Here is a 27403-nt window from a genome sequence, read left to right as displayed (position 1 = left end):
TTTTACCCTTGGGCAGTTTTTACCACGTTCTTATTGCTCTTCAGTGATAGTCCCAGCTAGTATTATATACCCCTTGAATTTATATGTATTGAAGCTTTCTCTGGGCATGTATCCTTCAGCACAGGAAGATTTATACATGGAGAAAACATGAGTGTGATATATAAAAATAGGGTGACAATCTCTCTGAGTAGCCCTGAACCCTTGTCTTCCTGGCAGAGATAGACTGTTTGTCATTTCCTCTAGGGTGGTAGACACTGAAAGAAGCTCTGGGCTCCCCTTTCAATAGGGAACCCACCATCTACTCCAGGGAAGGCATGGAACTGCTATGGCCCAGATTGTCCAGGCTTCCAGGGGTGTCCATGTTGTAAGTCATATGTAGATTATTGCTCTCCAGTGCGTGCTACATCCCTTCAGTTGGACAATGGCACATACCTAATTTTATATCAGTCCTTTAAAACATTTAATTAACCTCGTCAGGAAAATACCAGCTTAACATTGTTTGAGGCCCCAATTCAGCAGAGCACATGCTTAGATCCGTCTCTATCCAGGAAAGCACTCAAGCATGTGTTTAACTCCTGTTTCCTGAACTGGGGACAGAAATACAAGCCAGCAGTAAATCAAGGGGATAAATAATGACACTGACGATCGTTATAATTGCGGATACCTGCATGCCTACCAGTGCCCTCACTGTATCTCTGAAGTAATACATCTCTCTCTGTATTGCAGCCATCTACGAGCAATCGTGTGAAGCCTATCGTCACAAAGGGAAGACGTCTGGTTTCTTCCATATTGATTCCGATGGAAGTGGACCACTTGGACCATTCCAGGTTTACTGCAATATTACGGGTAAGGATACTGCATTGCCGGCAATGTTTAACATTGGCTCTAAATGTCTTATAATAAATGTTTTCTCTTTGTATTGTTAAGAGAACCTCAGAGTTGTGGATATTTTGATGGTGGGGAAAAAAAGGCAGCAGATTTGTAGTTTTTGTGATGAACGTTAAATTTAGAAGGATTCCCACTGGTTAATATCAGCTAGCAGTACAATCCAAGCCTGTATGATTCCTGCCACTCAGGGTGGAACAGATATGCAGGCCTTTGCTATGGCTAAAAGAACAAATTGTACTTAGTGAGAGGATGTTATTGCATTTTTCATAAACATCCTGATTTTTAGTTCACCCTCAGTATTATTTTTATGAGATCTCATAAACATGAAACCCAGATCTGTTTCTTAACTTAACTGTTTCTTTGCTCCACTTATATAATAGCTTCTTATTGTAAGGTTCAACTCAGTTATGAGAGAAATAATTAGTTAGGTAGAAAGTCCACTACGTATACTTCAGCACTGTGTGCAGTCTGTACCCAAAGCATACAGTACTCCTTACTCAAGTAGCCCCACTGACAATCAGAGAGACAACTCACATAAGGGTTTGCAGAATGAGGACCTTAATTAGTACAGAAATTAACAGGACATCCTTTCTCTCACTAAAGAGAGGTGGTACTTTTCAGGTTAGGATGAGCTGATTGGTAGTCAGTGTGCGGGAAACTCGCTCTGTGACCATGACATCTCATAAGAGCCTCATTATGTTGGAACAATGACACTGTCTACCATTATGGAAAGACTCATGACTGCGGGAGATGGAACCTTCTCTGGAACTGGGCCAGCACTGTAGAGCTCACAGCCTAGTGAAACAGGAATGGACCACTAACCTCATTGCACTGAGCTAATCTCAAAGCTCGCTTCTTTGTCCAAGCTTTTCTGCCACAATACCCTCACTGACACCAGTGCTTTCTTATATTCAATAATCATTTAAAAAAATAGAAACCAACCCCTCTAAGCCTGCCTCATACTGCCAGAGAAGAAAACGAGAGAGATTATTTGTAACTTCTTACACTTAGGAGCAGCTCAAATATTACATAGATGGGAGCTAAGATAGGAACTTAGAAAGACAGTCTTTTGGTTATGACTCTTCAAGTTGTTGTCCCATAGTTTAAAATGAAATGCAACTCACAAAGGAGAAGCTCAGTAAAATCTCCCCTTAGAGATCTGAGTGCAATTCACTTGGAGAGCTGCATGTGCTTGTCTGAGAGCAGATTTTGGCCCTAAAACTTAGAGACGAGTTCTCTTCCTCCTTTCACTCTGTTCAGAGATAAGTGAAAATATAGCCGAGGACCACAGCTGACTGAAAAGGGGAAGTAACAGGGGCTATTACCCTGCCCTTCCCCACTCTCCACTGGTTACTTTTACTGGCCAGGTACAGATAGGGGACCATGCCATACCCTCTGCTCGGCTGGTAACTGTGGCTACGTTAGCCAGCCGCACATCCCCTCCAGATTCAATCCAGAGCACCCAGGGCACACCATGAGCCTTTACATTGCTTCCTCCATCAACTCATACTTAGTGTCTCAAATTAAATTGTCATGGTGATGTAAATGGGCAATCATTACATGTTAATTAAACACATACCAGTTAATGATTAAGTATGATTTTATTCAAGTGTAACAAATATTTAATTAGAAGTGTCTGTTCAACAGTTGTTGAATCTCAAGTATTAAGGCAGAGTTCCATCTTCTCGTCAGCATGGTGTTTTTTAGACTCCAATATGGAGCCATAATTAATATTAATATTTATTATTACTATATGTTTACATCACAGTACATAGCCAATTAGTTCATTTTATCATCCACTTATCATTGTGTTATTTGGTGTTATGCTCAATTCATATATAATACATGTATGCTAAATAGATATAAATTGTAAGATTATCGAAGTATAAGGTTGACAAGTATTTAGGAGTGATGAGTGTGTATTAGGCATATAAGTAAAGCCCGGCTAGAATGCAAGGCCTACAGGCTGAGACCTCTAAGATTTTAGCTCAGCCAGACTAGGTCATAGGCTTAAGAATGCTTGACATGAGTGGGTGACCTAGGAATAACCCTAAGCCAATAAGGTCACAAGATTACTGTAGAAATTGTGCCAATAGGTTATGTTATGGAAAACTAGATTGCAATAGACTGCAGTGTATTGTCCAAAACCATTGTATACCTGATTATAACCTCATGGAGTGTTCTGTCCTGACCACACGTTACATATTGTGCAAAAATGCTGATAAGAATAAGGGAAACTAAGAAAACAACCTATGCAAAACAATATTCTTAGAGTGTGGAAGTACAGATGAGGAAAAGAGCATTGAAACACTCATGCATATGCATAAGTTATTAGATGTGGTCAGAACAATGATATAAAAGAGGTTGTCTGGTGGGGTAAAAAAGGGAAGATCCCAAGGGACAACTCCACGGGAAACCCCAGCAAGGACCGTTCCTCTATTGATACTCATGTGTTGAGAGATCCTAGAATACCTTTGAGAATGTGAGTATGACTGCAGCCTGTCGTTGCATGTATTTTTGTAGGATTTATATATTCATTGATAATTGTAACCTTAATTATTGCTTTAATTAAACTTGTAGTAGTACAGATAAGACTTTGTACTTGTGATTGTGTCTGCGGTCACTATCCTTAATCTTCGTGTGTTCCTGGAGTTTCCAAATTTGAGAAAAGCACCAAAGGTGATTTTCACTTTTTTGAGCTTGGAACTGTAGCAACAGGAGCTAAATCCTTGGTAGTTTAATACAAAGGTACTAAAGTAAATTTAAATAAAAAAGGCTACAAATAGCACGTAGGCATTCATCCAGATGGGACCCCATTGTACTAGGCATTGTGCATACACAGAGGGAGTAATAATTCCTGCTCCAAAGAATTTACAATCTATGTCACCAAGGCAAACGAGAGAGAGTGTATGTCTGTGTTTTCTTTGAAACATTGGATTTTTTGGTGGAAAGCCAAAAATCTCAAAGCTGATTTTCTCTCTCTTAATGTTTACAAAAATTGGTTGCTGAAAATTGTAAAACTTTTGGGTTTTGGTTTTCCCCAGAAAGTTTAATTTTTTTGACAGGGAAATAAAACCATTTTCCAGCCAACTCTATCATTCTCCCATTTTACAGATGGGAGACTGAAGCACAGAGAGAAAATGACTTGTTTACAGTCACCAAAGGAGAGCAAGGCAGAGCTGGGAATTGACCCCAGATTAGCTAGTTACCTAACCATAAAACCTCCCCTCTTTCTGTGCAACTAGTTGTTTGTTGTTGTTGTTAGTGTAGTGCTGAGAATAGGTGTACAACTCATGCCCCAAAGAGTTAGTCTGAGAGATTTAGGGGTGACACAAAGCAATGGAAAATCCAGATAAAGGAATAACATGTGGCCTGTATTCGTAGTAGTGTTATGAACAAAGTACTTTGCATTGCAATGGATGTGACATTTTGAAGCGGGGATTTCAGTGAGGAGAGGCAAATCATCTGAGATGAACTCTGCCATGAGGCTTTGAGAGCAGAATTTATCCTAAGTATGTAGATAACAATCAGCAATGACTACAACTAAATGCATTTATTCCTATTAGATCAGATCGTGACAATGGCCTTAGTCAGTTATTAACTGGGACTGAATTGCTTTTCCAAATGATGGTATCTAATTAAAACACCCAGTTTGTGTGGGATCTAGACCTGGAAAGGTACCAATGTGTTATTAATTAGTATACATGATAATCTATCTAATTTTAGTTATTTCTATGCAGTGAATCACCTTGGCACTGAACAAAAATTCTGAAGAAAGCATAGAATGTGTGTCTGTCTGTGTGCATCTGAGAAAGAAGACAGACTATATGTTCTGTTTTCAACATGGCAAGAAGTTAGTGGTGGAGTGTCTCACGATGCCTTGTGTAACCATTGTTGTTCATTATATTAATTAATGATCTGGAAAAATGGCTGAACAGTGTGGTGACAAATTGCAGATGACAAACTATTCTTTAGGTTAGTCAAGAACAGAGAAGACTCTGGGGTACTTTATATTGGCCTCATCTTGAAGGTTGTGTTTATTTCTAGTTACTGTCAAAAAAAAAAAAAGACATTGTTGGAATAGAAGGTATTCAGAGACAAACCTAACGAGTCACAGAAAGACTTCTATGCAAAGCAAGGCTGGAAAGACTGGGAATGTTGGGTTTAGACAGGAGATGTATAAGAGGGGGCATATAGAAATCAGTGATGTAGGGGAGGTAAATCAGGTGCTTCCATCTGCACTTTTGCAGAATTCAATACCAAAGAGACATTTAATGACACTGAAAGGCAACACACTTAATACTGGTAAAAGAGGAAATACTTTCATGCAACACATAACTAACCCATGGAACTCATTGCCCTGAATATCATTAAGCTTAAAGCAGAGCAGGATTTAAAGAGAATTTCATGATTAACAATGAGAACATCTACAGTTGAATTAGATTGTGTGTGTGTGCGAGAGAGAGAGATGTCCCCTGTAGGCAGGTCATTCAATAATTGCCTATTACTAAATTCTCTTGCACTGGTCTGAACTGGTGAAGCATTGGTTATGGTCCTCTGAAGCTTGCTCTCTTTCTCTTCCTGCTTGAAGTCTATTGATCTGTCTTGTGTATTTCATCACACCCTCCAGCACTAAGTCTAAAGACATGCAACCCACATTTATGTACTTGTATTGCTCCTCTGTAGTGGAGAGTGTTTAAAATGACCTCTTCACACCTCCTAGGGAATACATTTTAACCTCAGTCTCTGAAAGATTTGGTTATGATGCACAGCATGATACCCCTCCTCTATTTCTTTAGTTCTGCAGTTTTGTTGTACACAGATCCTGGGCCATCAAATCAATAACACTTAGAAGTTGGTATGACAAGATCAATGCTTAGGGAAGATGTCCGTCCTTTTCCGTGGCTCTTACTGCTAGTCTGAAATTTGTTTGGAAAACTCCCATAAAGGAACCTTGTGTCAGAGAATAAGAAGTGGTCCTTGTCCGTAGGCTGAACATTTCCCTTTTTGTACATTGAAATCTGAACTTGAAATGCAAATATCTACTATCTTGTAGAGCCAAAGAAAATTTTCATTTTCCATCTTTCAGAATACTGCATAGAAATTGTATTTAAGCTACAGTCACAAGCAGGGATTGTAAAAATTGCTGCAGGAAATGGATAATCAGACATCTAAACCGTCACAGTGACCCTTGCGATTTATAAAATCACTCCTAATCTTTTTTCCCCATAATTCCTGCAGTGCTCGACACTTTTATTACACTTTGAACCAAATCGTTTACCTGCACCCCCTGTGTGCTATGTATCCAATTACATGCAGAAAATAAGGGCTCAGACTATCAAAGCACTTAAGCACATGCATAACTTTAGTAGTCACATACTACTCCCATTGATTTTTATCACCTGCGTCTACCTCATTGTGTTAAACCCACAAGAGAGGCATGTAACACTTTAAATGATTTTTATTGATTACAAAACAAACACTACTTACTTTACATTTACACCCCAAACATACTATGCCAGATTCCAAAGGTCAGAATGGTTCCGATGGCAGTCAAGATTTCTTTCAATTATAAGATCAGAAGATGCTGGAAGCACATTTATTTACACAAGACTTTGGATTAATAAATGACTCCGATTTGCAGAAATCATAGGCAACCATTTATAGTTCATTCCGTTGCGTCCTTGGTTCTTTGCCTTTGTTTACTAAGCCTTCTACCCACACAATCCCAAAGAGACAATCCTGGGTGGGCCGCCGTGATCATAGGTGTGCCATTCTCTCCAATTTTTATACAATTTTTTATCCGTCCAGCTGGTGTTGTTTCCTTCTCTGACGATTTTCCATGTTTTTCTCGGAACATAAAAGTATTTGTGCAAAAACAATCTTAATAGTCCTTGACCGTAAGTTCTTGCTTTGGTTGCTAATTTGCAACATACGTATTCATGTTAAGCATGCATAATTCATACCAGGCCTTAATGACCTATAATGTATTACATGGATATATGACTCACTATATATATATATAATCCCAACATTCCCCCCTCTTGATACATGATAAATGCCATTAATTATTGTATCACTTTATAATTTTGCAAGCAATTTAATTTTATATATTACTTGCTTCAAAACTTTTTGTTGTTGTTTTTATTTGGCAGTATAAACATAGCATAATAAAGGTTAACAAAATTATTAATACAAACAATATGACAATAGGATGTAGCATTAAATTTAGAAGAGCTGTGACACTGGGAGACCATTTTTAAAAAATATTGTACCAATAAGAAATTGCCATGTTTTAAAAATTTTAATACTTGACCATTGCGAATTAAAGTGTTTGTTTTTTAGCTGAGCAGACTTAGATACATATTTTGCATATTGCCTGATTTTTTGTTTTTGCTCTTATTATTTTTTTATTGTTTTTAATGTATTTTTAAATTAAAGGACCAGTTTACATTTTTTGTTTTTTAAACAACTTTTCTTTAAAATAGAAGACCTCGGTAAATAATTGTATTAATAATGACCTTTGTTATATTACATTTACATAAATTAATTTGGCCTTTTTTGTTATACTTTTTTTTAAGTACACGGTTTTTAGTGGTTACCACACAAATACACCCATTGCCTAAATTAAACACTTTTGTGTCATTAGAAGCTAAATATTGCACGGTACATTGTTCGCTTGAATGGTTTAAATGACATCCTATTAGGGACCAAGTTAGTTGTGGGCACTCCCATTTGCTTTGTCCCCACTCTTTACAAAATTTTTGTTAATGTTACTAATTTATAATTAATTTAAATACTATTTAAATAGAGACAGGACACTATATAATCAGTTAAATACTGTTTAAATAGAGACTGGACCTTAGAAGTCAAGGGCAAAACTCTTATTAAATCCTAAGACTCTTTATCTAACTTTGGGATTTTTGAGTACAAGTCCACTCGGGACCTGAGGTACGTACTTGGGCAGCTAGCCCGTGTTGCTGTGGCTTTGCTGATATTTTTAGTACCCCAGCTTGATGAAAGCTAGCTTGGGAATACCTACATGAGCTGCAATCATTCCTGCTGATTGCAATGTAGACATAGCCTAAGAGTTTGATCTAATTCACATTGATGTCGATGGGCAAGACTATGAGCCTAAAGTCCTTGGTCTTTATTGAGTACCTTTCTTTGTCAAGGCATTGTAAGGAGATTTGCAACATATCTCTCAGACATAAGAACATAAGAATGGACATACTGGGTCAGACCAAAGGTCCATCCAGCCCAGTATCCTGTCTGCCGACAGTGGCCAATGCCAGGTGCCCCAGAGGGAGTGAACCTAACAGGTAGTGATCAAGTGATCTCTCTCCTGCCATCCATCTCCACCCTCTGACAAACAGAGGCTAGGGACACCATTCCTTACCCATCCTGGCTAATAGCCATTAATGGACTTAACCTCTATGAATTTATCCAGTTCTCTTTTAAACCCTGTTATAGTCCTAGCCTTCTCAACCTCATCAGGCAAGGAGTTCCACAGGTTAACTGTGCGCTGTGTGAAGAAGAACTTCATTTTATTTGTTTTAAACCTGCTGCCCATTAATTTCATTTGGTGACCCCCAGTTCTTATATTATGGGAACAAGTAAATAACTTTTCCTTATTCACTTTCTCCACACCACTCATGATTTTATGTACCTGTATCATATGCCCCCTTAGTCTCCTCTTTTCCAAGCTGAAAAGTCCTAGCCTCTTTAATCTCTCCTCAGTGGGACCTGTTCCAAACCCCTAATCATTTAATTGCCCTTCTCTGAACCTTTTCTAATGCCAGTATATCTTTTTTGAGATGAGGGGACCACATCTGAACACAGTATTCAAGATGTGGGCATACAATGGATTTATATAAGGGCAATAAGATATTCTCCACTGTATTCTCTATCCCTTTTTTAATGATTTCTAACATCCTGTTCGCTTTTTTGACTGCCACTGCGCACTGCATGGACATCTTCAGAGAACTATCCACGATGACTCCAAGATCTCTTTCCTGATTAGTTGTAGCTAAATTAGCCACCATCATATAGTTGGGGTTATTGTTTTCCAATGTGCATTACTTTACATGGTCCACATTAAATTTCATTTGCCATTTTGTTGCCCAATCACTTAGTTTTGTGAGATCTTTTTGAAGTTCTTCACAGTCTGCTTTGGTCTTAACTATCTTGAGCAGTTTAGTATCATCTGCAAACTTTGCCACCTCACTGCTTACCCCTTTCTCCAGATCATTTATGAATAAGTTGAATAGGATTGGTCCTAGGACTGACCCTTGGGGAACACCACTAGTTACCCCTCTCCATTCTGAAAATCTACCATTTATTCCTACCCTTTATTCCCGGTCTTTTAACCAGTTCTCAATCCATGAAAGGAGCTTCCCTCTTATCCCATGACAACTTAATTTACATAAGAGCGTTTGGTGAGGGACCTTGTCAAAGGCTTTCTGGAAATCTAAGTGCACTAGGTCCACTGGATCCCCCTTGTCCACATGTTTGTTGACCCCTTCAAAGAACTCTAAGAGATTAATAAGACATGATCTCCCTTTACAGAAACCATGTTGACTTTTGCGCAACAATTTGTTCTTCTATGTGTCTGACAATTTTATTCTTTACTATTGTTTCAGCTTATTTGCCCGGTACTGACGTTAGACTTACCGGTCTGTAATTGCCGGGATCACCTCTGGAGCCCGTTTTAAATATTGGTGTTACATTAGCTATCTTCCAGTCATTGGGTACAGTAGCTGATTGAAAGGACAGGTTACAAACCATAGTTAATAGTTCCACAATTTCACACTGGAGTTTTTTCAGAACTCTTGGGTGAACGCCATGTGGTCCCGGTGACTTGTTCCTGTTAAGTTTCTCAATTAATTCCAAAACCTCCTCTAGTGACACTTCAATCTGTGACAATTCCTCAGATTTGTCACCTACGAAAGACGGCTCAGGTTGGGGAATCTCCCTAACATCCTCAGCCTTGAAGACTGAAGCAAAGAATTCATTTAGTTTCTCTGCAATGACTTTATCATCTTTAAGTGCTCCTTTTGTATCTCGATCGTTCAGGGCTCCCACTGGTAGTTTAGCAGGCTTCCTGCTTCTGATGTACTTAAAAAACATTTTGTTATTACCTTTTGAGGTTTTGACTGTCTGTTCTTCAAACTCCTTTTTGGCTTTTCTGATTACATTTTTACACCTAATTTGGCAGTTTTTATGCTCCTTTTTATTTACCTCACTAGGATTTGACTTCCACTTTTTAAAAGATGTCTTTTTATCTCTCACTGCTTCTTTTACATGGTTGTTAGGCCACAGTGACTCTTTTTTCGTTCTTTTACTGTAGTTTTTTTAATTTGGGGTATACATTTAAGTGGGCCTCTATTATGGTGTCTTTGAAACGTGCCCATGCAGCTTGCAGGGATTTCACTCTAGTCACGGTACCTTTTAATTTCTGTGTAACTAACCTCCTCATTTTTTCATAGTTCCCCTTTCTGAAATTAAATGCCACAGTGTTGGGCTGTTGAGGTGTTCTTCCCACCACAGGAATGTTAAATGTTATTATATTATGGTCACTATTTCCAAGCGGTCCTCTTATAGTTACCCCTTGAACCAGATCCTGTGCTCCACTCAGGACTACATTGAGAATTGCCTCTCGCCTTGTGGGTTCCTCTACCAGCTGTTCCAAGAAGCAGCCATTTCAAGTATTGAGAAATGTTGTCTCTGCATTTCATCCTGAGGTGACACGTGCCCCGTCGGTCTGGGGATAATTGAAATCCCCCGCTATTGTTGAGTTCTTTATTTTGGTAGCCTCTCTAATCTCCCTGAGCATTTCATCGTCACTATCACTGTCCTGGTCAGGTGGTCGATAATAGATCCCTACTGTGTTATTCTTATTAGAGCATGGAATTACTATCCATAGAGATTCTATGGAACATGTGGATTCATTTAAGATTTTTACTTCATTTGGTCCTACATTTTCTTTCGCATATAATGCCATTTCCCGCCGCTCCCCCGCATAACCTGTTCTGTCCTTCCAATATATTTTGTACCCCGGAATAATTGTGTCCCATTGATTGTCCTCACTCCATCAGGTTTCTGTGATGCCTATTATATCAATATCCTCCTTTAACACAAGGCACTCTAGTTCATCTATCTTATTATTTAGACTTCTAGCATTTGTGTACAAGCACTTTAAAAACGTGTCACTGTTTATTTGTCTGCCCTTTTCTGATGTGTCAGATCCTTTTTTATGTTAGTGTTTATCTGACCTGGCCCATACTTTAATCTGACATTTTCCAGGGTGCTCCAGATTTTGGCAATTTTTAAACTTTTACTTTGGATTCTAGTTAAATACTCCAGAATTTTATTGAAAGGAAAAAGCTTAAATATTTGTACTAGTTTGTATATCAAAGTTTTTGAGCTGTCACCAGCCATCTTGCAATTTCTAGCTGGTGCAGAGATATAACCAGCTCTCCGCTTGCATGATTCCATGTATGCTTAATATACTCAGTTAGCTTCACATTTGTAAGATATTAAGGTGTTGCTGTGCTTGGCGTTGTGACACTTATCTGATTTAGGAGCCTCATTTTCAAAAGGAATTGAATCACTCAGGAGCTAAAGTCCCATTGACCATCAATGGTATTTACATGGGATTATCCCAGGAAACGTCCTGATGAACACTCACCAAGAAATAGGCTGGAATGATGATGGTGTGACACCTCTGTGTCTCAGAATGACATTTCTATAATGGCAAGATTATGCACAGTTGTGAAAGAAACCTCACCTCCCCTTGCATTGTCCCAAGGAACAGAGTCACCGCATTGGGAAGGGCAATCTATACCAGTCTGGGTGGGTGCAAATTCCTGGAGCCTGCTGGCCAACTCTGGGAGAGATTAAGCCTCTTGAATGTGGTGTAGCTCATTGCATCCCCTAATAGAATAAGGCCCCAGGTACTATATTGTTAGTATGATCAGAGAGTAGGGTCAGCCCAAGGCCTGGTGGTGGGATTGGAACCCACGCAGAATTGTTTCCTTGGAGATGCATTGAGGAGTTTAAATGCTGCTTGAAGTGTCACCAAATGGATGAGAAAGTAGGGGGAGGCCGAGAATGGAGAGAGCTTCACAAGCCCACATATCTTGGGAGCCAGCAGGGAAAGCTAGAAAAATAACATGTTGGTTAAGTGGTGGCTTTGACATTTATATTTTAAAGTTTAATGAACTAGGGCTGTTAAGCCTTTAAGAAACTGCCTTTTTATGTCCACTGGGGAATATATATTTACTTGCTTAACTGCTGCCACAGCTAAAAGTAGTGCACTAAGGGAGGACCAGAGCTTCTTCTCAGGAGGGCACATGTTGCTCTTGTAGTGGTAGAGGCAGCTTTAAGGACAAGATTTGGCATTCTGTGTAGGGCACCACAAAACAAATACATCCTATGAGCTCTCAGAGCAATTCTTCTTTTGCTCGTGTAGCATTTACCGTCTGTTTGGCTTGTTGGCAATTTAATCAGTCTGAATAATCTTGTTTTGTGACAAACCTCCTAAATCACAGAGGAGTGATTTGGTTCCATGGGTGAAATGTGGGCTACAGCAAAATTTCCAGATGAAGAATAAAAATGTGAATTAAACAATACAGAACTCATTGAAAAACAGTTTTCCAGCTGCTCTAATTCCTCCTCCTCCTCCCACCCACCCCCCAATTTAATTTGTGTGCAGTCAAAGGCAACAGGGAGGGTTCCAGCAGGATGATGGAGGTATTGGTGAAGCTAGACTGAGGGTCTGCAATGTGCTGTGAGTGCTCAAGTCCTGTGCTGTAAAACTATCTGCCAGGACTGACTACAGACACCATAATATCCTAGTAAATTGTACCCTTAAATAAAACTGCTAAGTCATAAAGCTGTAGCATTACCCTGAAATTAAAGCATTGTCACTTTTGCATTTTGGAACGAACTAACAAGCCTTTAGGAAATCTGCTTTCAAAGACTGAATTTAAATCTTCTGGGTTCTTCGGTGGGAGATTTGGCTGCCATCTAGAAGTGCTTTTGCTGCCTTTTAGCTACAGTATTTGAGCCTGATTCGAAATTTGACCAAGAGAGTAATAAATTAAATAACCCCAAGAGCATTGTGAGGGAGGGGGGTGAAACAGCAACCTTTGCTTAAAAATCTGCTTTCTCATTCTCTTTGTAAACTCACAACAGCCCAGGGAGAGCTTATTAATTAAAGTCAATGTAGAAAAAAACACAATAAGGACATTAAAGTGATAATGATCTTCTGTGTGTGTGTGTTTTTTTTAAATAGAGAATTTACTTACCTTAAGGATCACAAATACGATGGGTGGTAGAAACAGCAGTACTATGCTTAGTGTATACTCACAATCACTCAATAATTGAATGTTTCTCATAAAGAAGAAAAAAAACCTACAAAGAAATAAACTCCAGTCTCAGTATTAATGGCCACCTTTCAAAAGGCTGAGTCCTGGGTCTCTGCAGAGCTGTGCCACCAGGAAGCTAGGACCTCTATCTTTGAAAGACCTCTGTCTTTGAAAATGTGGCTCTGAAAATGTCATCAATAGGTTTCAGAATGAACATTAATTGAAATTGGTCAAGGTAATTCACACCACACCCATAGCTTTTGTTATAGGCAGGCAGTACTTTATCTGGGCATGTTTGCAAATTTATACCTATGCAGGATAGCACCCTTTAAAAAATAAAGCTTACTGTGCAAAAATTAACAGAGACGCTGGAGAAGTGTTCGAGTAGCAAGTATTAGAATAGCGTAATCCACTCTGCACTCTACTGCAGGATGTGAAATGAGAGAGAGGAGAGCATGAGATAGCATGAAACCTGCTCTGTTGTAAGTGACATATTCTGTGTTCCTTGTAATCTGGATGGGTCATTGAGTTTGTTGTTTGGACACTTTGAAATGGTGACTAGGATAAGCAGTGAACTCTTAACCCAAAAATAAAGAAAATATCTGTTTGCCAGGTCTAACAGTTTGAGTAAGACACCAACCATTCATGTCCATCAATGTCTCCTTTAATTTTCTCCAACTTTATTCAAAGACGTCAAGCATCACCACACTTCCCCGATCACTCAATTACTTTAATAGATTATTTTAATTATGTTTTATGTATGCATTTTCTGCCAGTGAAAGCATCTCCATTGGTAATTCTGGATGATGAAGTCCTCTGTATAACCTAGTGGTGTCTCGTCTGTCTGTCTGTATTCTAGCGTTTGCTAATTCCTCCAAAAAACTGTGAATGTTTTGAGCATACCACAAGTTATTTGATACTTAATAGCTTCTGGCACTGCTAGGATCTCCTTCACCATCAATGAGGGACTTTTAGACTCAGTGAGAGCTCTGTGACAGATGCCAGCAATTATAACAGCAACAGTGAAGTTCATTGAGAAAAGGTACCGGGTACCCCTTCGTGGTTTGACTACTTTTATATGAAACCTAACTCTGGATTCCTAGTGTCTCCTTTGTAAAAGAGAAATTGTGCTCAGTCAAGGACACACCAATGGACAAGGACCCCAGATATTCAGAACTGTTTGAGAGAAATCCATGCTCATCTGCATCACTCTGACTGTGAGTGGCCAACTGCCAGCCTGGTTGTCTAAATAGACTTTCTAACATTTGACGGACTAACATCCTTTGTTAATAAACTCCCCTGTGAGAGTAAAGAGGAGCGCAAAAGAATCTTAAAAGAAGGCCAGCTGGTGGCAAAAGACAGTGAATACATTGGACGTCACTGCCAGGTCTATGGCTACTGCATTGACCATGCAACGAGCATCATAGTTCAAAGCTTTGGACATCCCTTCTGAAGTACAAGTCATGATTAAGGACTTGCTTTCACAGGCTAGGAACTGTTCAACAAGATAACTCACAGTATCCTACACTTGCTGAAAGATTCCAAAGCAACTATGCTATAGGAATTTATGCCTCTCCAACCTACTTTAAACCATACCTTCCTCAACCACAACATCAGCAAAGGCAGCATATGCCATCTTACCACAGAAAACGTGAATACCAGACCAACAAAATCCTGAGGTAAGGCACAGGACAACAAGCTCCCTCAACCTCAGTGGTGCACAGTGCTCCTTCAGCATGTCAGATTTGAGGAGACACTCGAGTTGCATCACAGGTAGTCTGTGGACTACATCCTTCAGAAGCCCGCTCACCCTATTCCATTGGGCATGGTTGAAGATTAAGGCTGGACATTTTCACCTGCAGCTATACCATCCCATCCTTTCTTTGCTCCCTATTCACCCCCTTCCCCAACTCTCTTCAGGGACCCTTCTCACAAAAGCCTACTACAAACAGTAGAAGCTTCATTGTTCCTTCTGGGAGCTATAGAGGCAGTAACCCATGAATACAAGGGAAAGGGCTTCTACTCCCATATTTCCTTTTTTCTGAAGAAGACAAGGGGTCTTTATCCTATTCTAGACCTGAGGAGACTCGACAAATACATATGCCATCTCAGGTTCAGGATAGTAAACCTTGCCCCTCATCATCCCATTGCTCCAAGCTCAGGACTGGTTTGTGGGTCTGGACTTAGAGTATGTGAATTTCCATATAGCTAACCACTCTGCTGACAGGAAGTCTCTAAGATTCACAGTGGGGCCCAACCCATATCAATACAGGCTTTTGCCCTTAGATTCTGCATGGCATCGAGAGTCTTCAACAAGTGCCTGGCAGTAGGGGTGGCACATGTAAGGAAACAGGGAATTAATGTCTGCTCATGCCTGGATGACTGGCTGATCAGGAGCCAGTACCAGGAAGACCAGAGTAACCCTAGAACATATCCTTTCCCTGTTCTCTCCGCTAGGTGTGCTAAGAGAACTTATCTCTCACACTATCTCAAATGGGGACCCTAGTCATCTCCCAATCAGCATGCACCTCTCTGCCAGAGGACAGACAGGTTCAGGTTCCTTCAGTCGGGTGTGCACAAGATAAGGACAAGACCGATGACAACCTTTTAAAGCCTTTTCTGATTCCTCTTTTCACTGTTTTTGTAAAAGCAAGAGCAAAAAGAGAGAGAGAAAAATTGAGACTATATAAAACCTATGCTGTGGTCTGCCTCAAATGGTTGGTCACCAGCTCATAAATATACAGCAGGTGAGCAAGAGAAGGAAATGTAGCTGTTGGGATTGGGGTGAAGAAAGTGGTGATTTGCACCCATTCCTATATAAAGTTGCTGCTTGGTGAGCTTGTTCTGTTATCACTGTAATGTGCCAAGGCTGTGTATTTTATGAGTAGTGTTAGTGATATACAGAGTAACAAATACCTGTATCTCAAATAGACAAGGTGGGCGAGGTAATATCTTTTATTGGCCTGAGGTCTGTTCAAGTTCATCCAATAAAAGATATTTCCTCCTCAACCTTTTCACTCTAATATCCTGGGACCAACTCAGCTACAATATTGCAAACAATGGAATATCTCTCAAAGAGCAGAAATCAACAAGGATCTTTGAAGTGGCACAGCCAGGCTTGACTTCCCGTTGGTAAAGTACTGAGCATAGGAGAAGGTGCATTTAGTGGATTAAAAAACTTCTTAAAAGTTAGTATAAATTTCTGTCTATCCCCATCTCCTTCCTTCCTCCGTTCCCAGAGCTACTTCACTTCAACCTCTCTAAAATACAGTTATGTCAGAGACTGACAGCAAACCCATATGCTTTTTCCACTCAAAGCCGGTGACAGAAAACCTGTAGTAAACGTGTCATCTCCACAGGCTCCAGTGGGGAGAAGAGAAGGCATGTCACATTAAAGTTCAGATCCTCGGGGAATAGCTAAGAACAACTGTAATAACAATCCTGATGAGAATTAATGAGCAATCACAGAGGAAGATGAGAAAGATCTGTCAGGTCATCAGTGCAATCCACCTATCAGTGCAGGTTTGCTCCCTATGCTACATTTGCTAATGCTTTGTCCAGACCCGTTTTAAATGTTTCAGTTGATAGGATTTCCGACATACCCCGGGGAGGCCGTTTCATAGTTCTAACCCCTCTCATCTTTTAAGGAAGTTTTTCCTAAACTTTTAATTTAATTCTGTTAATCTTTGATCTTGTGTCTGGTTATATCAGTTACCCACACAATGCACTTCTATATGTAATAACACAAAACTCTGAAAGCCAAGTATGGTTAGCCAATTAGTGCTAATTAGTGCGTTTTATTGCACTTCCTGAAGGGCAGTATTGCCACTCCGGTGCACATTGGTTTTATTACTATCATGTAGCAGTTGACTAATGTTTCCATCCCATCAACGTCTTCATCAGCCAGTTAGTTTTGTCCTGTTCTACTGGCTCAACAGTGAGTTCACCAGCAGTGCGGCGGGAATGGTTATTGAATTTAGAGTGGGATTTTCAAGTTAAAGCTGGATGGGAAATGGTTTTCTGATCCCATGAATGTTTCTGAGAGTTTGGAAATCTTTCCCATTCCACTTTAGGATGGAACTGTTTCATTCAAAGTTTTTCAGTGAAAAATGAGAGAGAGAGAGAGAGAGAGAGAGAGAGATTTCCTCCTTCCCTCCAAGAGTAGCGAATAGCCTGATAGTTAGGGCATCCGACTAGGATGTAGGAGATTTGGGTTCTAATCTTTGCTCGGTCTGAATGCCCTACCCACAAAGCTATTGGCTATTCTGGGGTCTCTCTCTGTTTCTCTCCCCCCTCATCCCCTGCCCTCACCTTGACATTCCTGGATCTAGGAAACGTTTTTCAAAGAAAGTTTTGTCTAACCCTGTACATCCCTGGAAAGAGTTTCAGTTTTGTTGATTTTACATTTTCCGGCAAAAAATCATTTTGTTGAAAAATTCCCAACCGGCTCTACTTCATAGATGCTCAATATTTGCATATCTGTGTCCCCAGTGAAGTCAGCAGCAAAACTCCCACAGACTTCAATGGCAGCAGAGTTAGGCCAGTGCTGAGAGCTTTTGAAAATCCCTCCCATGTGGTGTTAATTCTTGGGAATGTGGAAGAAAAACGGAGGGACTCTGGCTGACATGGATTACTGCTTTGAGATGCATAGCAGGCACGTGATGAGGACTTAGGGCAATGTGTTGCATGTCTTACTTGCAAGCATTAGGGGTGAGTTCTGTAAAGCACTTAAATTTGTAATAATTTTTCCAGCTCTGAGCTGTGTTTCACATATTAAACATTACACCAATATTTTGATTATTAATGTTCTAATTCAGCCCCCAGGCTCTGAAAGTAACATCCCTGATTCTCTCAGAAACTCTGAATTGAATTATAGATGTATAAACAAACTCTCTCTCTCCATCTTCATAGAATTGATCATAACATTCTGAATGGATGCGCAAATTATTGATCTCAAACTCTTAGACTTTCAGGTCTTGAGGATCTTGCTGTAAAGGCATTGGAAGGGTATTTTCTTCGATACTTGAAATCAGTTCTTGGAGTTGACCTTCTGTTAGGGAGTGGGATGTGGAGGTAATGCCTAATGGTCTGAGCTGGAGTCAGTAGCCAGAACCAAGGGTCACAGCTGGAGGCCGGAATGGGGAGTCTGAGCCCTGGGGCAGAACTGGAGTCAGAAGCCAGATGCCAGAGGTCAGAGCGAAAGTCCGAAATCAGAGCCCAAGGTCAGAACCGAGTTACCTGGCGTGCAGCGAGGCTGGGGCAGGACTGGAGCAAGGCTGGGAAGAAGCGGGCACGGGAGCTGTCCCAGTCATGGGCGAATGCTTTCAGCAGCGAGTGTGCAGCTGCTGGTGATCTTAAGAGCAGGTCTGCTACTCCCCTGAGTCAACCGGGTGGCTTAGCCAATCCGGCAGCTCAATGGGGCCTACCTGCACTTGTAAACTACCTGGGTGTTAATCTAGTGGATGAGCAGGCTTGCTGTACATAAACTCCTGACACTTTCTAACTGTCATCCAAGTGTCTCCATGCCGATAATATTCAGGCAAAAGGGGTAAAAAGCATCCATTCAGTTACTTATACACTTACTAGACCTCTACCCAATCCACCAATTTAGTGGAATGTATAGCGCCCCCAATCACCAGAGCATCTAGTGGCCACAAGTTGTTGGATTTCATGCACAAATTACTGGTTGTAAATGTACAGCCTGTGTGATGCAGGAAATCAGACTAGATCATCTTATTGGAGCTTCTGGCCTTAGAATTCTATGAATCTTGGAAAGTATATAGTGTAGGGCTGGAAGGAACCTGGAGAGGTCATCTAATCCAGCACCCGGCACTGAGGTAGGACCAAGTAAACCTAGTCCCTCCTTGACAGGTGTTTGACTAACCTGTTCTTAAAAACAGCCAATCGTGGGAATTCCACAAACTTACTTAGAAGCCTATTTCAGTTCCTAACTATCCTTATAGCTAGAAAATTTTTTTCCTAATGTCTAACCTAAATCTGTCTTGCTTCAGATTAAGCATGTTGCTTTTTGTCCTACCTTCAGTGGACATGGAGAACAATTGATCAGTCCTCTTTACAACAGCCCTTAATTTATTTGAAGTCTGTTATGAAGTCCCCCCCCCCCAGCCCTCAGATGACTCTTCTTCAGTGTAAATGTGCCCAGTTTTTTCACCTTTGCTAATAGGTCAGGTTTTCTAACTTTTTACCATATTTATTGCTCTCCTCTGGACTCTCTCCAATTTGTCTTCTTCTTTCTTTAAGGGTGGCACCCAAAACTTGACACCAATACTCCAGCTGAGGCCTCACCAGTGCTGAGTAGAGTGGGACAATGACTTCCCTTGTCTTACACTTCTGTTAATGCACCCCAGAATGCTGTACGCCTTTTTTCACAACTGCATCACATTGTTGGCTCATAGTCAGTTTGTGATCCACTATAACCCCCAAGATCTTTTTTCAGTAGTACTCCCACTTAGCCAGTTATTCCCCTTTTGCAGATCAGTCCCATGTTGGTAAGATCATTTTATAAAACACCAAATTCACCACCCTCCTAGGGTTTTCTGCTTATGTGAGATTTTTTTTTAAGTCTTCATTCTCTCCCTCACTTTCTTTACAACCATCTCCTCTCCTCTTTCTGTTGCCATGCATACACTTCTGCAAATAATTGGATTCCATGCTAGAGTGAAAACTTGTAATGTTTACAAAGGATTAAAACTGGCTATTTCTTTTTTACAGTTTACCTTATTAGAACATATAGGTGGGCAGGGTCATTCTCTCTTCATAGTAAAAAAGGAATCAACTGCATATGTGTATTCGTGTATCTGCATAATAACATTTATTGCAGAGTTTAGTGTTTACTACTGTCAGTAGTCCCATTCACTTGAATGAGACTACAACCACTCCTCCCAGTAGTAAATGTTTGAAGGGTTAGGTCCCCAGATTGCATTTATTTAAGGCCAGATTCTGTTTTCTTTACACTGAGAGAGACCTTGCTCTGCAGGTAGCCCCACTGAAGAAAACAGGATGACTCTAAGAGGCCCTGATGGAGGAGAAGCACTTATGTACATGCTTCAGTGTAGGTATGTGCTTAAATGCTGTCCTTAATTAGGGCTGCAGTAAATGGGAGAAATCTGAGTTTTGAAGCGTAAAATGAGAGGTCAGATTTCCTTCAAACTACCAGGGTCATAACTAAAGCAACGAGGAGTCCTCGTGCCACAAGGACTCCTAGTTGGTTTTGCTGATGCAGAGAAACGCGGCTACCACTCTGAAATGATAACTGGCCAACATGGATTTCATCTTGATTTTAACTTTCTGGTGAGATTTCTGTTTGTGTCAGGTGGCTCCTACGAGTTCATCATCAGTAATTAATGTATTATTATAAAAGAATAGTCATGCTTTTTAGTCTTGATATGTTTGCAAACAGGCCTGACTAACGTGTCTCCTCTCATGAGGCTAAAGGCAGCGGAAATGCATCTGAATTATTTCAGCTACCTGACAGGGCAGCGTCCACAGGATCCAGGGAAGCTAATGTTTTATCTCAGACTCAGCAGGCTCTGTAACATCAGCCCCAGTTTGGTCTGTAACTCGGTTCAGGTAGACATGGCTCCCTGCAATCCACATTTTGTTTGGAGCAGCCCTTTATCACAAGGAGGCTATTTTGAGTCCAGGGAAATGCTGCTTCTGTGCCTAATGGAGAAAAACATCAGGCTTCAGCTACTCCTTTGTTCTCTGTTTGCTGTAACACCCCTTTCATTTTCTTTCATTTAACAGAAGATAAGATCTGGACTGCGGTGCAGCACAACAACACAGAGCTAACCAGAGTCCAAGGGGCCGATCCTGAGAAACCATATGCCATGTACTTTAACTACACCAGCAGCATGGACCAGATTGAGGCCATGATAAACAGTGCAGAGTACTGTGAACAGGAGGTGGCTTACCACTGCAAAAAGTCACGTCTGCTGAACACCCCGAGTAAGTGCCACCAACTGAAATAATTTCTTGTTAGCTGTTATTGATTATACAGCAGACATAGCCCGCAGTGCGACTGAAGCAAAAAATATGGTGCAGAGTAAGGAGCGTCTGTCCTCACACACAGGGCTAGCATTGCACAGAGACTGACAGTAGGCAGAGGGCGAGGCAATGGAATTCCACAGTGCATGTGCACCCACACTAAAATAAAGAAGGGCTTGGAGGTTTCCTTCTAAGACTAGGATATGCCTCTCTTAAACCACAGCAGCTTTACTGAACTGCCTTTAAATGCAAACTGTTGGGTGTATTGTTCTTGTTTGTATTACCATAGTGCTGAGCGGCCCTCGTCACAGATCAGGACCCCACTGCGCTAGGTGCTGTACAAACATGGAATGCAACTGCAGATCAGAATAGAGAGCAGCCAAACTGCTCCAAATCCTGGAGTGTTCACATAGGGGAAGGCTGCAGTCCCTCATGAGTACTGGAGTCAGCCTGAAGCCATACAGAACATAACTACTCACCAGGGCTTTTGGTAGCTCAGCACAGTTTCTCAGCCAAAACTCATTTCCTCCTCTGGTAGAAGGATCCAATTTTCTGGCCTGATATTACACAGTGACAGGAAGACCAGAGGGAGGAAATACTCCCCGCTTTATTTGCTCTTGTAGAGCAAGTCCCTGGTGAATTCCCTGGGCAGTTACCTACCCATAGGCACCCTTTTAGATTCAGGTGATTAGTTATCCAGGGGAGATGTACAGTGATAAGAGCAGCTGTCTGAATAATTAAAAATCTCTTTTTTTTTGTTACTTGTTATACATGTGCAATCCTGGTGCTTTGATTATCAGACAAGCAATTCTATAGACTTGTCAGTGAGTGAAAAGCTAATCCGACTGAAACGTCAACCAAGACTTAAAGGGCTGTTGCATGGGGATTCGTTTCTGTCATGTTTCATATATACAGCATACTGGGAAGCGTTGGCATGTATTGAAATGCCTGATTGGTTACTGGCAAGACAGAAAACCCATGTGTCCATCTGGCAGATAACCTGGCCATTCGGTACATTTAAAACTGTGAAATAGACCTCTTGGTATATAAAGGATTTGCCAACGAGAAAAGGACGACTTAGACAATACCAAGCAATGTGTTAGTACTCAGCACCATAGACAGGAGGAAAAACCACATGGGAAGGCAATAAAGGAGAGAAGGAAAGAGGAAAACATGTACCCTATTTTAGCTGGAGGGTGGAGGGTCAGAGGAAAATATGACTTTCCTGTCCCTTGTTCATTACTACATCCTTCTAGTGATGTCTGGCTGCTTTATGTGATGCTGTTCCTTATGTATTATCGGCACGCTGGCTACTGATCTTTTTTTAAATGGCATGAAAGCCCTGGTGCCTGGGCATAATAGTAGACATGGATGTGAACTGACATGTACATACATGTATTTGGTGCACAGGCATACAGAGATACTGCTGCTACTAAGGACCTGATGCAAATCACGTCATGATTTTTTTAAAATTTTTTTTTAGTCCTGAATATTCACAATCATGTTCCAGGGCATAAGCCAGCCACTAGTTGACAAGGTGAAAAGAAAATTCCCTTCAGACAGATAATTCTGCAGTTATCAGTGAAAGCATTTGTTGCACCTTCCGTTGACTCATACGGTGCTGGCCGCTGTCAGGGAGAGGATACAGGCAGAGGTAGTCCGTAGCATGGCTGATTGTCTCAGGTTGGGAAGAAGCCACAGCACTGTGCTGTTTTCCTGGCAGTCGCAGCATCCCGGTGACAGAGGACCATGCCGCAGTTTCATAGCTCATTACCTGGTTCTCTGTTTCACATTTGTTTAATGAACCAGAAAAACTGCAGAGCCCAGGAGGACATAATCCAGAAGGTGGATGTGGCCAGCTTTCTTTTTCTTTCCCCCCCATCCGCTGTTTTTATTTACATTTGACATTTGTCATCCAGGGTGGTGTTACTAGCCCACGGTAGTGGACTTTAGGAAGACATGGAACATACACACAAGTAAAATGTGTGAGCTCTTGAAATGACAAGGTTTCAGGGACAACTGGTTCTTGGTTATATATTAAATGGATTTAAATGATACCCCAGGTTTGTTTTGTTTGTCCAAAACCTCATATATCCAAATCTCCGTGTTAGCTGAAATTTGTGCTGAAATAAAAATGTTCCCGGTGCTCTTTATTAACTGATATACAAGTGCAAATAACGCTAGCACGTGCTGGAATCGAGACTCTTGGGAGGATTTTCTCTTGCCTCTGCCTCAGTTGTGTGACACCTTGGAGGAACCTGACACCTCTCTGGCACAAGGGTGTTGTGAGGCTTAATTAAAGTTTATGAAGCACTCTGAGATCCTCGCCTCCAAGGCAGTATATAAATATAAATGTATTATTATTGGTATTCATAGATTCATGGATTTTAGGGCCAGAAGGAACCATTAGATTATTATGTCTGACCTCCTGCATATCATGGGCCATTACATTTGACCTGGTTATCCTGTACTGAATCCAACTTGTGTTTGGCTGAAGCTACACCTTCCGGAAAGGCATCCGGGTTTGACAGGGTGGTAGTTGCTTTTTATTATTATTTTATTATTAATCCCAATCTTGTAAAAGATCTGGGCCAATTTTGACACTGGATTTTTTTTTAAAGTCAGGTCAGTTTACTTAGCATAGTGCAGATCATGGCAGTGAAGCGTAATCCACGACCAGTGTATCTAACGCTGGCATGTTTCAAAGAGGAGCAGTGTGGAGATTTTTTCTTCCCTTCATGTCTTCACTCGGCAGTGATGATACATGCTGCTACCTGTCAGCTCTTTGCAGCTCTGGCTTGGCAAAGCATTAATCTAGCACTCAGGCATTGGGCATGCTAGAAAAGCAAAGCTCACTCAGTTCCATTAAAACCAAGGGAGGTTTTTGCACTCTGTGGAGTTGCTGCAGCATATATCAATGAATTTCTTTCTGCTCTCCCTGCTCTGTGTCCCTGCATATGTGGCCAGATCCTCAACTGGTATAAATTGGCTACTCTGATTTATTTCAGTTGAAGTTCAGACTTATAATCTATGCCCTGTTGGTGTAAGAGCCTTCTCTTCTGCAGCTCCTACTGTCTGGAACAGGCTTATCAGTTTTCGCTCACATGCGAAATGTCAGCTGAAACCATATCTGCTTCTGTGCCACCAGCCTAGACTTTAAGTAACTTGTAGACTTCAGAATGCATGTGTGTTCATGAAGGATTAATTGATTTTCATAGTGTTGGACGGAATTAAAATGACTTTTTATTGACCAACAGTTGTTACAATCTAGTGGCTAGTTGGTACGTCTAAAGCCAGTTGCTATTGAGGGGCATCCAGATCACTCAAGCAAACACGACATTTGGTGTATATTGGCAACCTCCTTGATAGTCAAGGCAAAACAGTGACTCTGGAGACTTGCTACCATCTCACCCCTAGAAGCTGTCCATCTTGTCAAGAGTTGAGATCTATTAGTGGAGAATTGTGGGGGAAGCTCACACTGCTACTGCCAGTGCCTTCCTCGTCCTGGGGATTGAGAGAGGTCTTTAGTTCCTGGGGCAGACAATCCAGCATCTTTAAGAACATGCCAGGTGCTGAGAATGAGAAGATACTCTATCTTTCTCTCCTTTTCTTGCATATTATGGATGCTTATGCCTCATATACTGGTGGCTTCTTGTAATGCTTAGCAAAGAGTCAGGAGTCAAGTTGTTTAGAGATATGAGAGCACTTTCACTAATTGAATGAGCCCTCTGCTGGGTCTGAGTCTGCTCAGGCTTATAGAAGCAGCACTGGGCATGCTCCGAGTCTTAACTCATACATTAGCCTAGTCATTCCCATATATCAGTTACATGACAACATTAGGACATTTACCGCATATTAGTAACTGGATAGCTAAATTTACAATACCCAGGGGCCAGTTTCTTCAGCGTGCAGTGCACCAGTCTAGGCAGGGATTGACGGATGAGAGCAAATTCAAACAGGAGAGTTAAAGAATTGTATTTTTTCACCATTTTCTTTGTATCTCCTCTCCTTCTCTGTGCTTGCTTTTCATTACACTCTTTTACCTTGAGTTAGGGCTTAGGCTCCTCCCTAAGGTAAAGAAAAAGGTGTGGAGAGCATCCACACAAGCCTTTACAAATGTATTGTGCACCTCAAGTTAATTAGCAATCAGTTAACTCGAGGTAAAGAAGGCTAGTGTAGACATACCCTGTTTTGTTTGCCCCTCCAATGATAGCCTCCCCAAGTCCCAACAAACCAGTATTTCATCTAGACTAAACTGTTAATTGATCTGGAAGGTGAATGCCCAACACAAACTCTGAGGGGAATTTGCTGATCAGAGGTGCTCAGTTGCTTTGCTGACTACTTCTTGGGTCTCCCTAGGGCATGCAGAGGTTTCATGTAATTCTGCAGATACCAGGTTTGGCACTGATTCAACACTGAGACCCTCTGGCATGTCTCTAGTCTGCCTTAAACCTTTTCCGTGTCAAGAAAGAGCGTCCACACTCATCCATGCAGCTATCTTCCCCATCCCATTCAGTGCCCATTCCCAGAACCTCCCAGCCACTCTGTGTTGCCCGTCCTAGAACATCAATTATATCCGGTCCTTTCTGACTGTGCCTATGCAGCATATCCCCAGCCCATTTTGCTCTTGTTAATTATTGCAATGGACTGGTATTTTCTGGTTAAACTCCAGTATTTAGCTTCTTACCCATGCTCTAATTCTGAAGTAAGAGGGACAGACTGGTTCCAGCCAATTTTTAACACAAACGTAATGTGAAGTAAAAAGAAAAGGAGTACTTGTGGCACCTTAGAGACTAACCAATTTATTTGAGCATGAGCTTTCGTGAGCTACAGCTCACTTCATCAGATGTTGAACAAACATCTGATGAAGTGAGCTGTAGCTCACGAAAGCTCATGCTCAAATAAATTGGTTAGTCTCTAAGGTGCCACAAGTACTCCTTTTCTTTTTGCGAATACAGACTAACACGGCTGTTCCTCTGAAACCTGTCGTAATGTGAAGTGATATCAAAAGACTGATAACAAGCAAATAATAATTTGTCTTCATGCATTTGCCCACTGTTATTCCTTCACCTTTCAAAGATAATTTCCATGTTATCATCCCAGGTACTTTACATTGCTATTATATTACCAAGAGACAGTTTGTTGTATAAAACAGAGATCAGGGCAGCTTGCCCTCAAAGAATGACTCATCTTTGAGCGTGGCTGTTGGGTGTCAGGTGTAGATTGTGCAGTGTAATTATGACTGGGTAATTAGAATCTTCTTCCTGGGAATGATTGACTAGAGGTGTGTGTTATCCACTACCCCACCTTGCCTCTCCACTCCAAAGTGGTGGTGCTGACAGCCCCTTGCAATCATTACTCTAAATAAACCAAGCTATATTTACAGCACCTGCAACACAGTTTGGAGCAGAAATGTAACACAGAGGATATCGGTCCACTTACTTGCAGAAAGAGATTTTGGGAGCCATTTTAAGCTATTAAATTGTAGGCAGGGTGCAGATAATACAATAGGTGAAACCTGATCATAGCAAGAATAACTGGCTTTGTGAGGGAGGTAATTGACCACTCCAGTTAATAGTGGGCATTCAGGATGGTTGCTGGCTATGAAAATCTATTCCAAAACTCTGGTTTCTTAAGTACAAAGAGAGTAGGTTTACTTGAGAGAGAAGGGGACAGGAAAGAGGGATTCTGTCCTCACCACTCACACTATGTAGCTACCAAGTTCTCTGACAGGTCTTGTGGCTGTGAGCAGGAACATCATTTTTTTATGGGAGAAGGGGGCAGTTACCTCCCCCCCCACCACCTTGTTTTGCTCCCTCTAGGCTTTTCATAGGTCTGTAAGCTCCACTTTTGCACTCCCCATCGACTTTGCAGGATATAATATTGTCACATATAATGTTGTTTATGGGGACATAACTTTGCTCCCCTCACCTGAAAGTTTCTAAACTGATGCCCCTGCATGTAAGTGAAGTGAGCAGGTGTTTTGTTTTTGTTTTGCTTTTTGTGATCCCACTTGCTTTTCCCTATCCAATAATAGATTCATGATAACACTTGGCAGCTACATAACACCTTCCATTTGAGGTTCTTGAGGTGCTGTCACCTACTTGTGGGTTAAGAAAGTATTATTATCCCCATTT

The 27403-nt window shown here is 41.0% G+C and overlaps 1 protein-coding gene across 6 annotated transcripts in view; it reads left to right on the top strand.

Moving 5' to 3' along the window:
• CNTNAP5 (contactin associated protein family member 5) overlaps positions 1-27403 on the top strand; it is a 419241-nt gene that overhangs the window by 279771 nt on the left and 112067 nt on the right. For all 6 annotated transcript variants that reach the window (XR_012154186.2, XM_073305029.2, XM_073305027.2 and 3 more), the window contains 2 exons: positions 727-846; positions 21027-21227. Coding sequence is in view for 5 of the 6 variants with exons in the window: in XM_073305029.2 (XP_073161130.1) it covers positions 727-846; positions 21027-21227 (321 nt within the window). In the remaining variant the exon portion in view is untranslated. The remainder of the gene's footprint in view (positions 1-726; positions 847-21026; positions 21228-27403) is intronic.

The sequence above is a fragment of the Lepidochelys kempii genome, chromosome 11 (genome assembly GCF_965140285.1).
Source record: "Lepidochelys kempii isolate rLepKem1 chromosome 11, rLepKem1.hap1, whole genome shotgun sequence".
NCBI classification, from domain to species: domain Eukaryota; kingdom Metazoa; phylum Chordata; order Testudines; family Cheloniidae; genus Lepidochelys; species Lepidochelys kempii.
The sequence above is the reverse complement of the archived record's forward strand: the minus strand, read 5'-3'. Positions and strand labels throughout refer to the sequence as shown.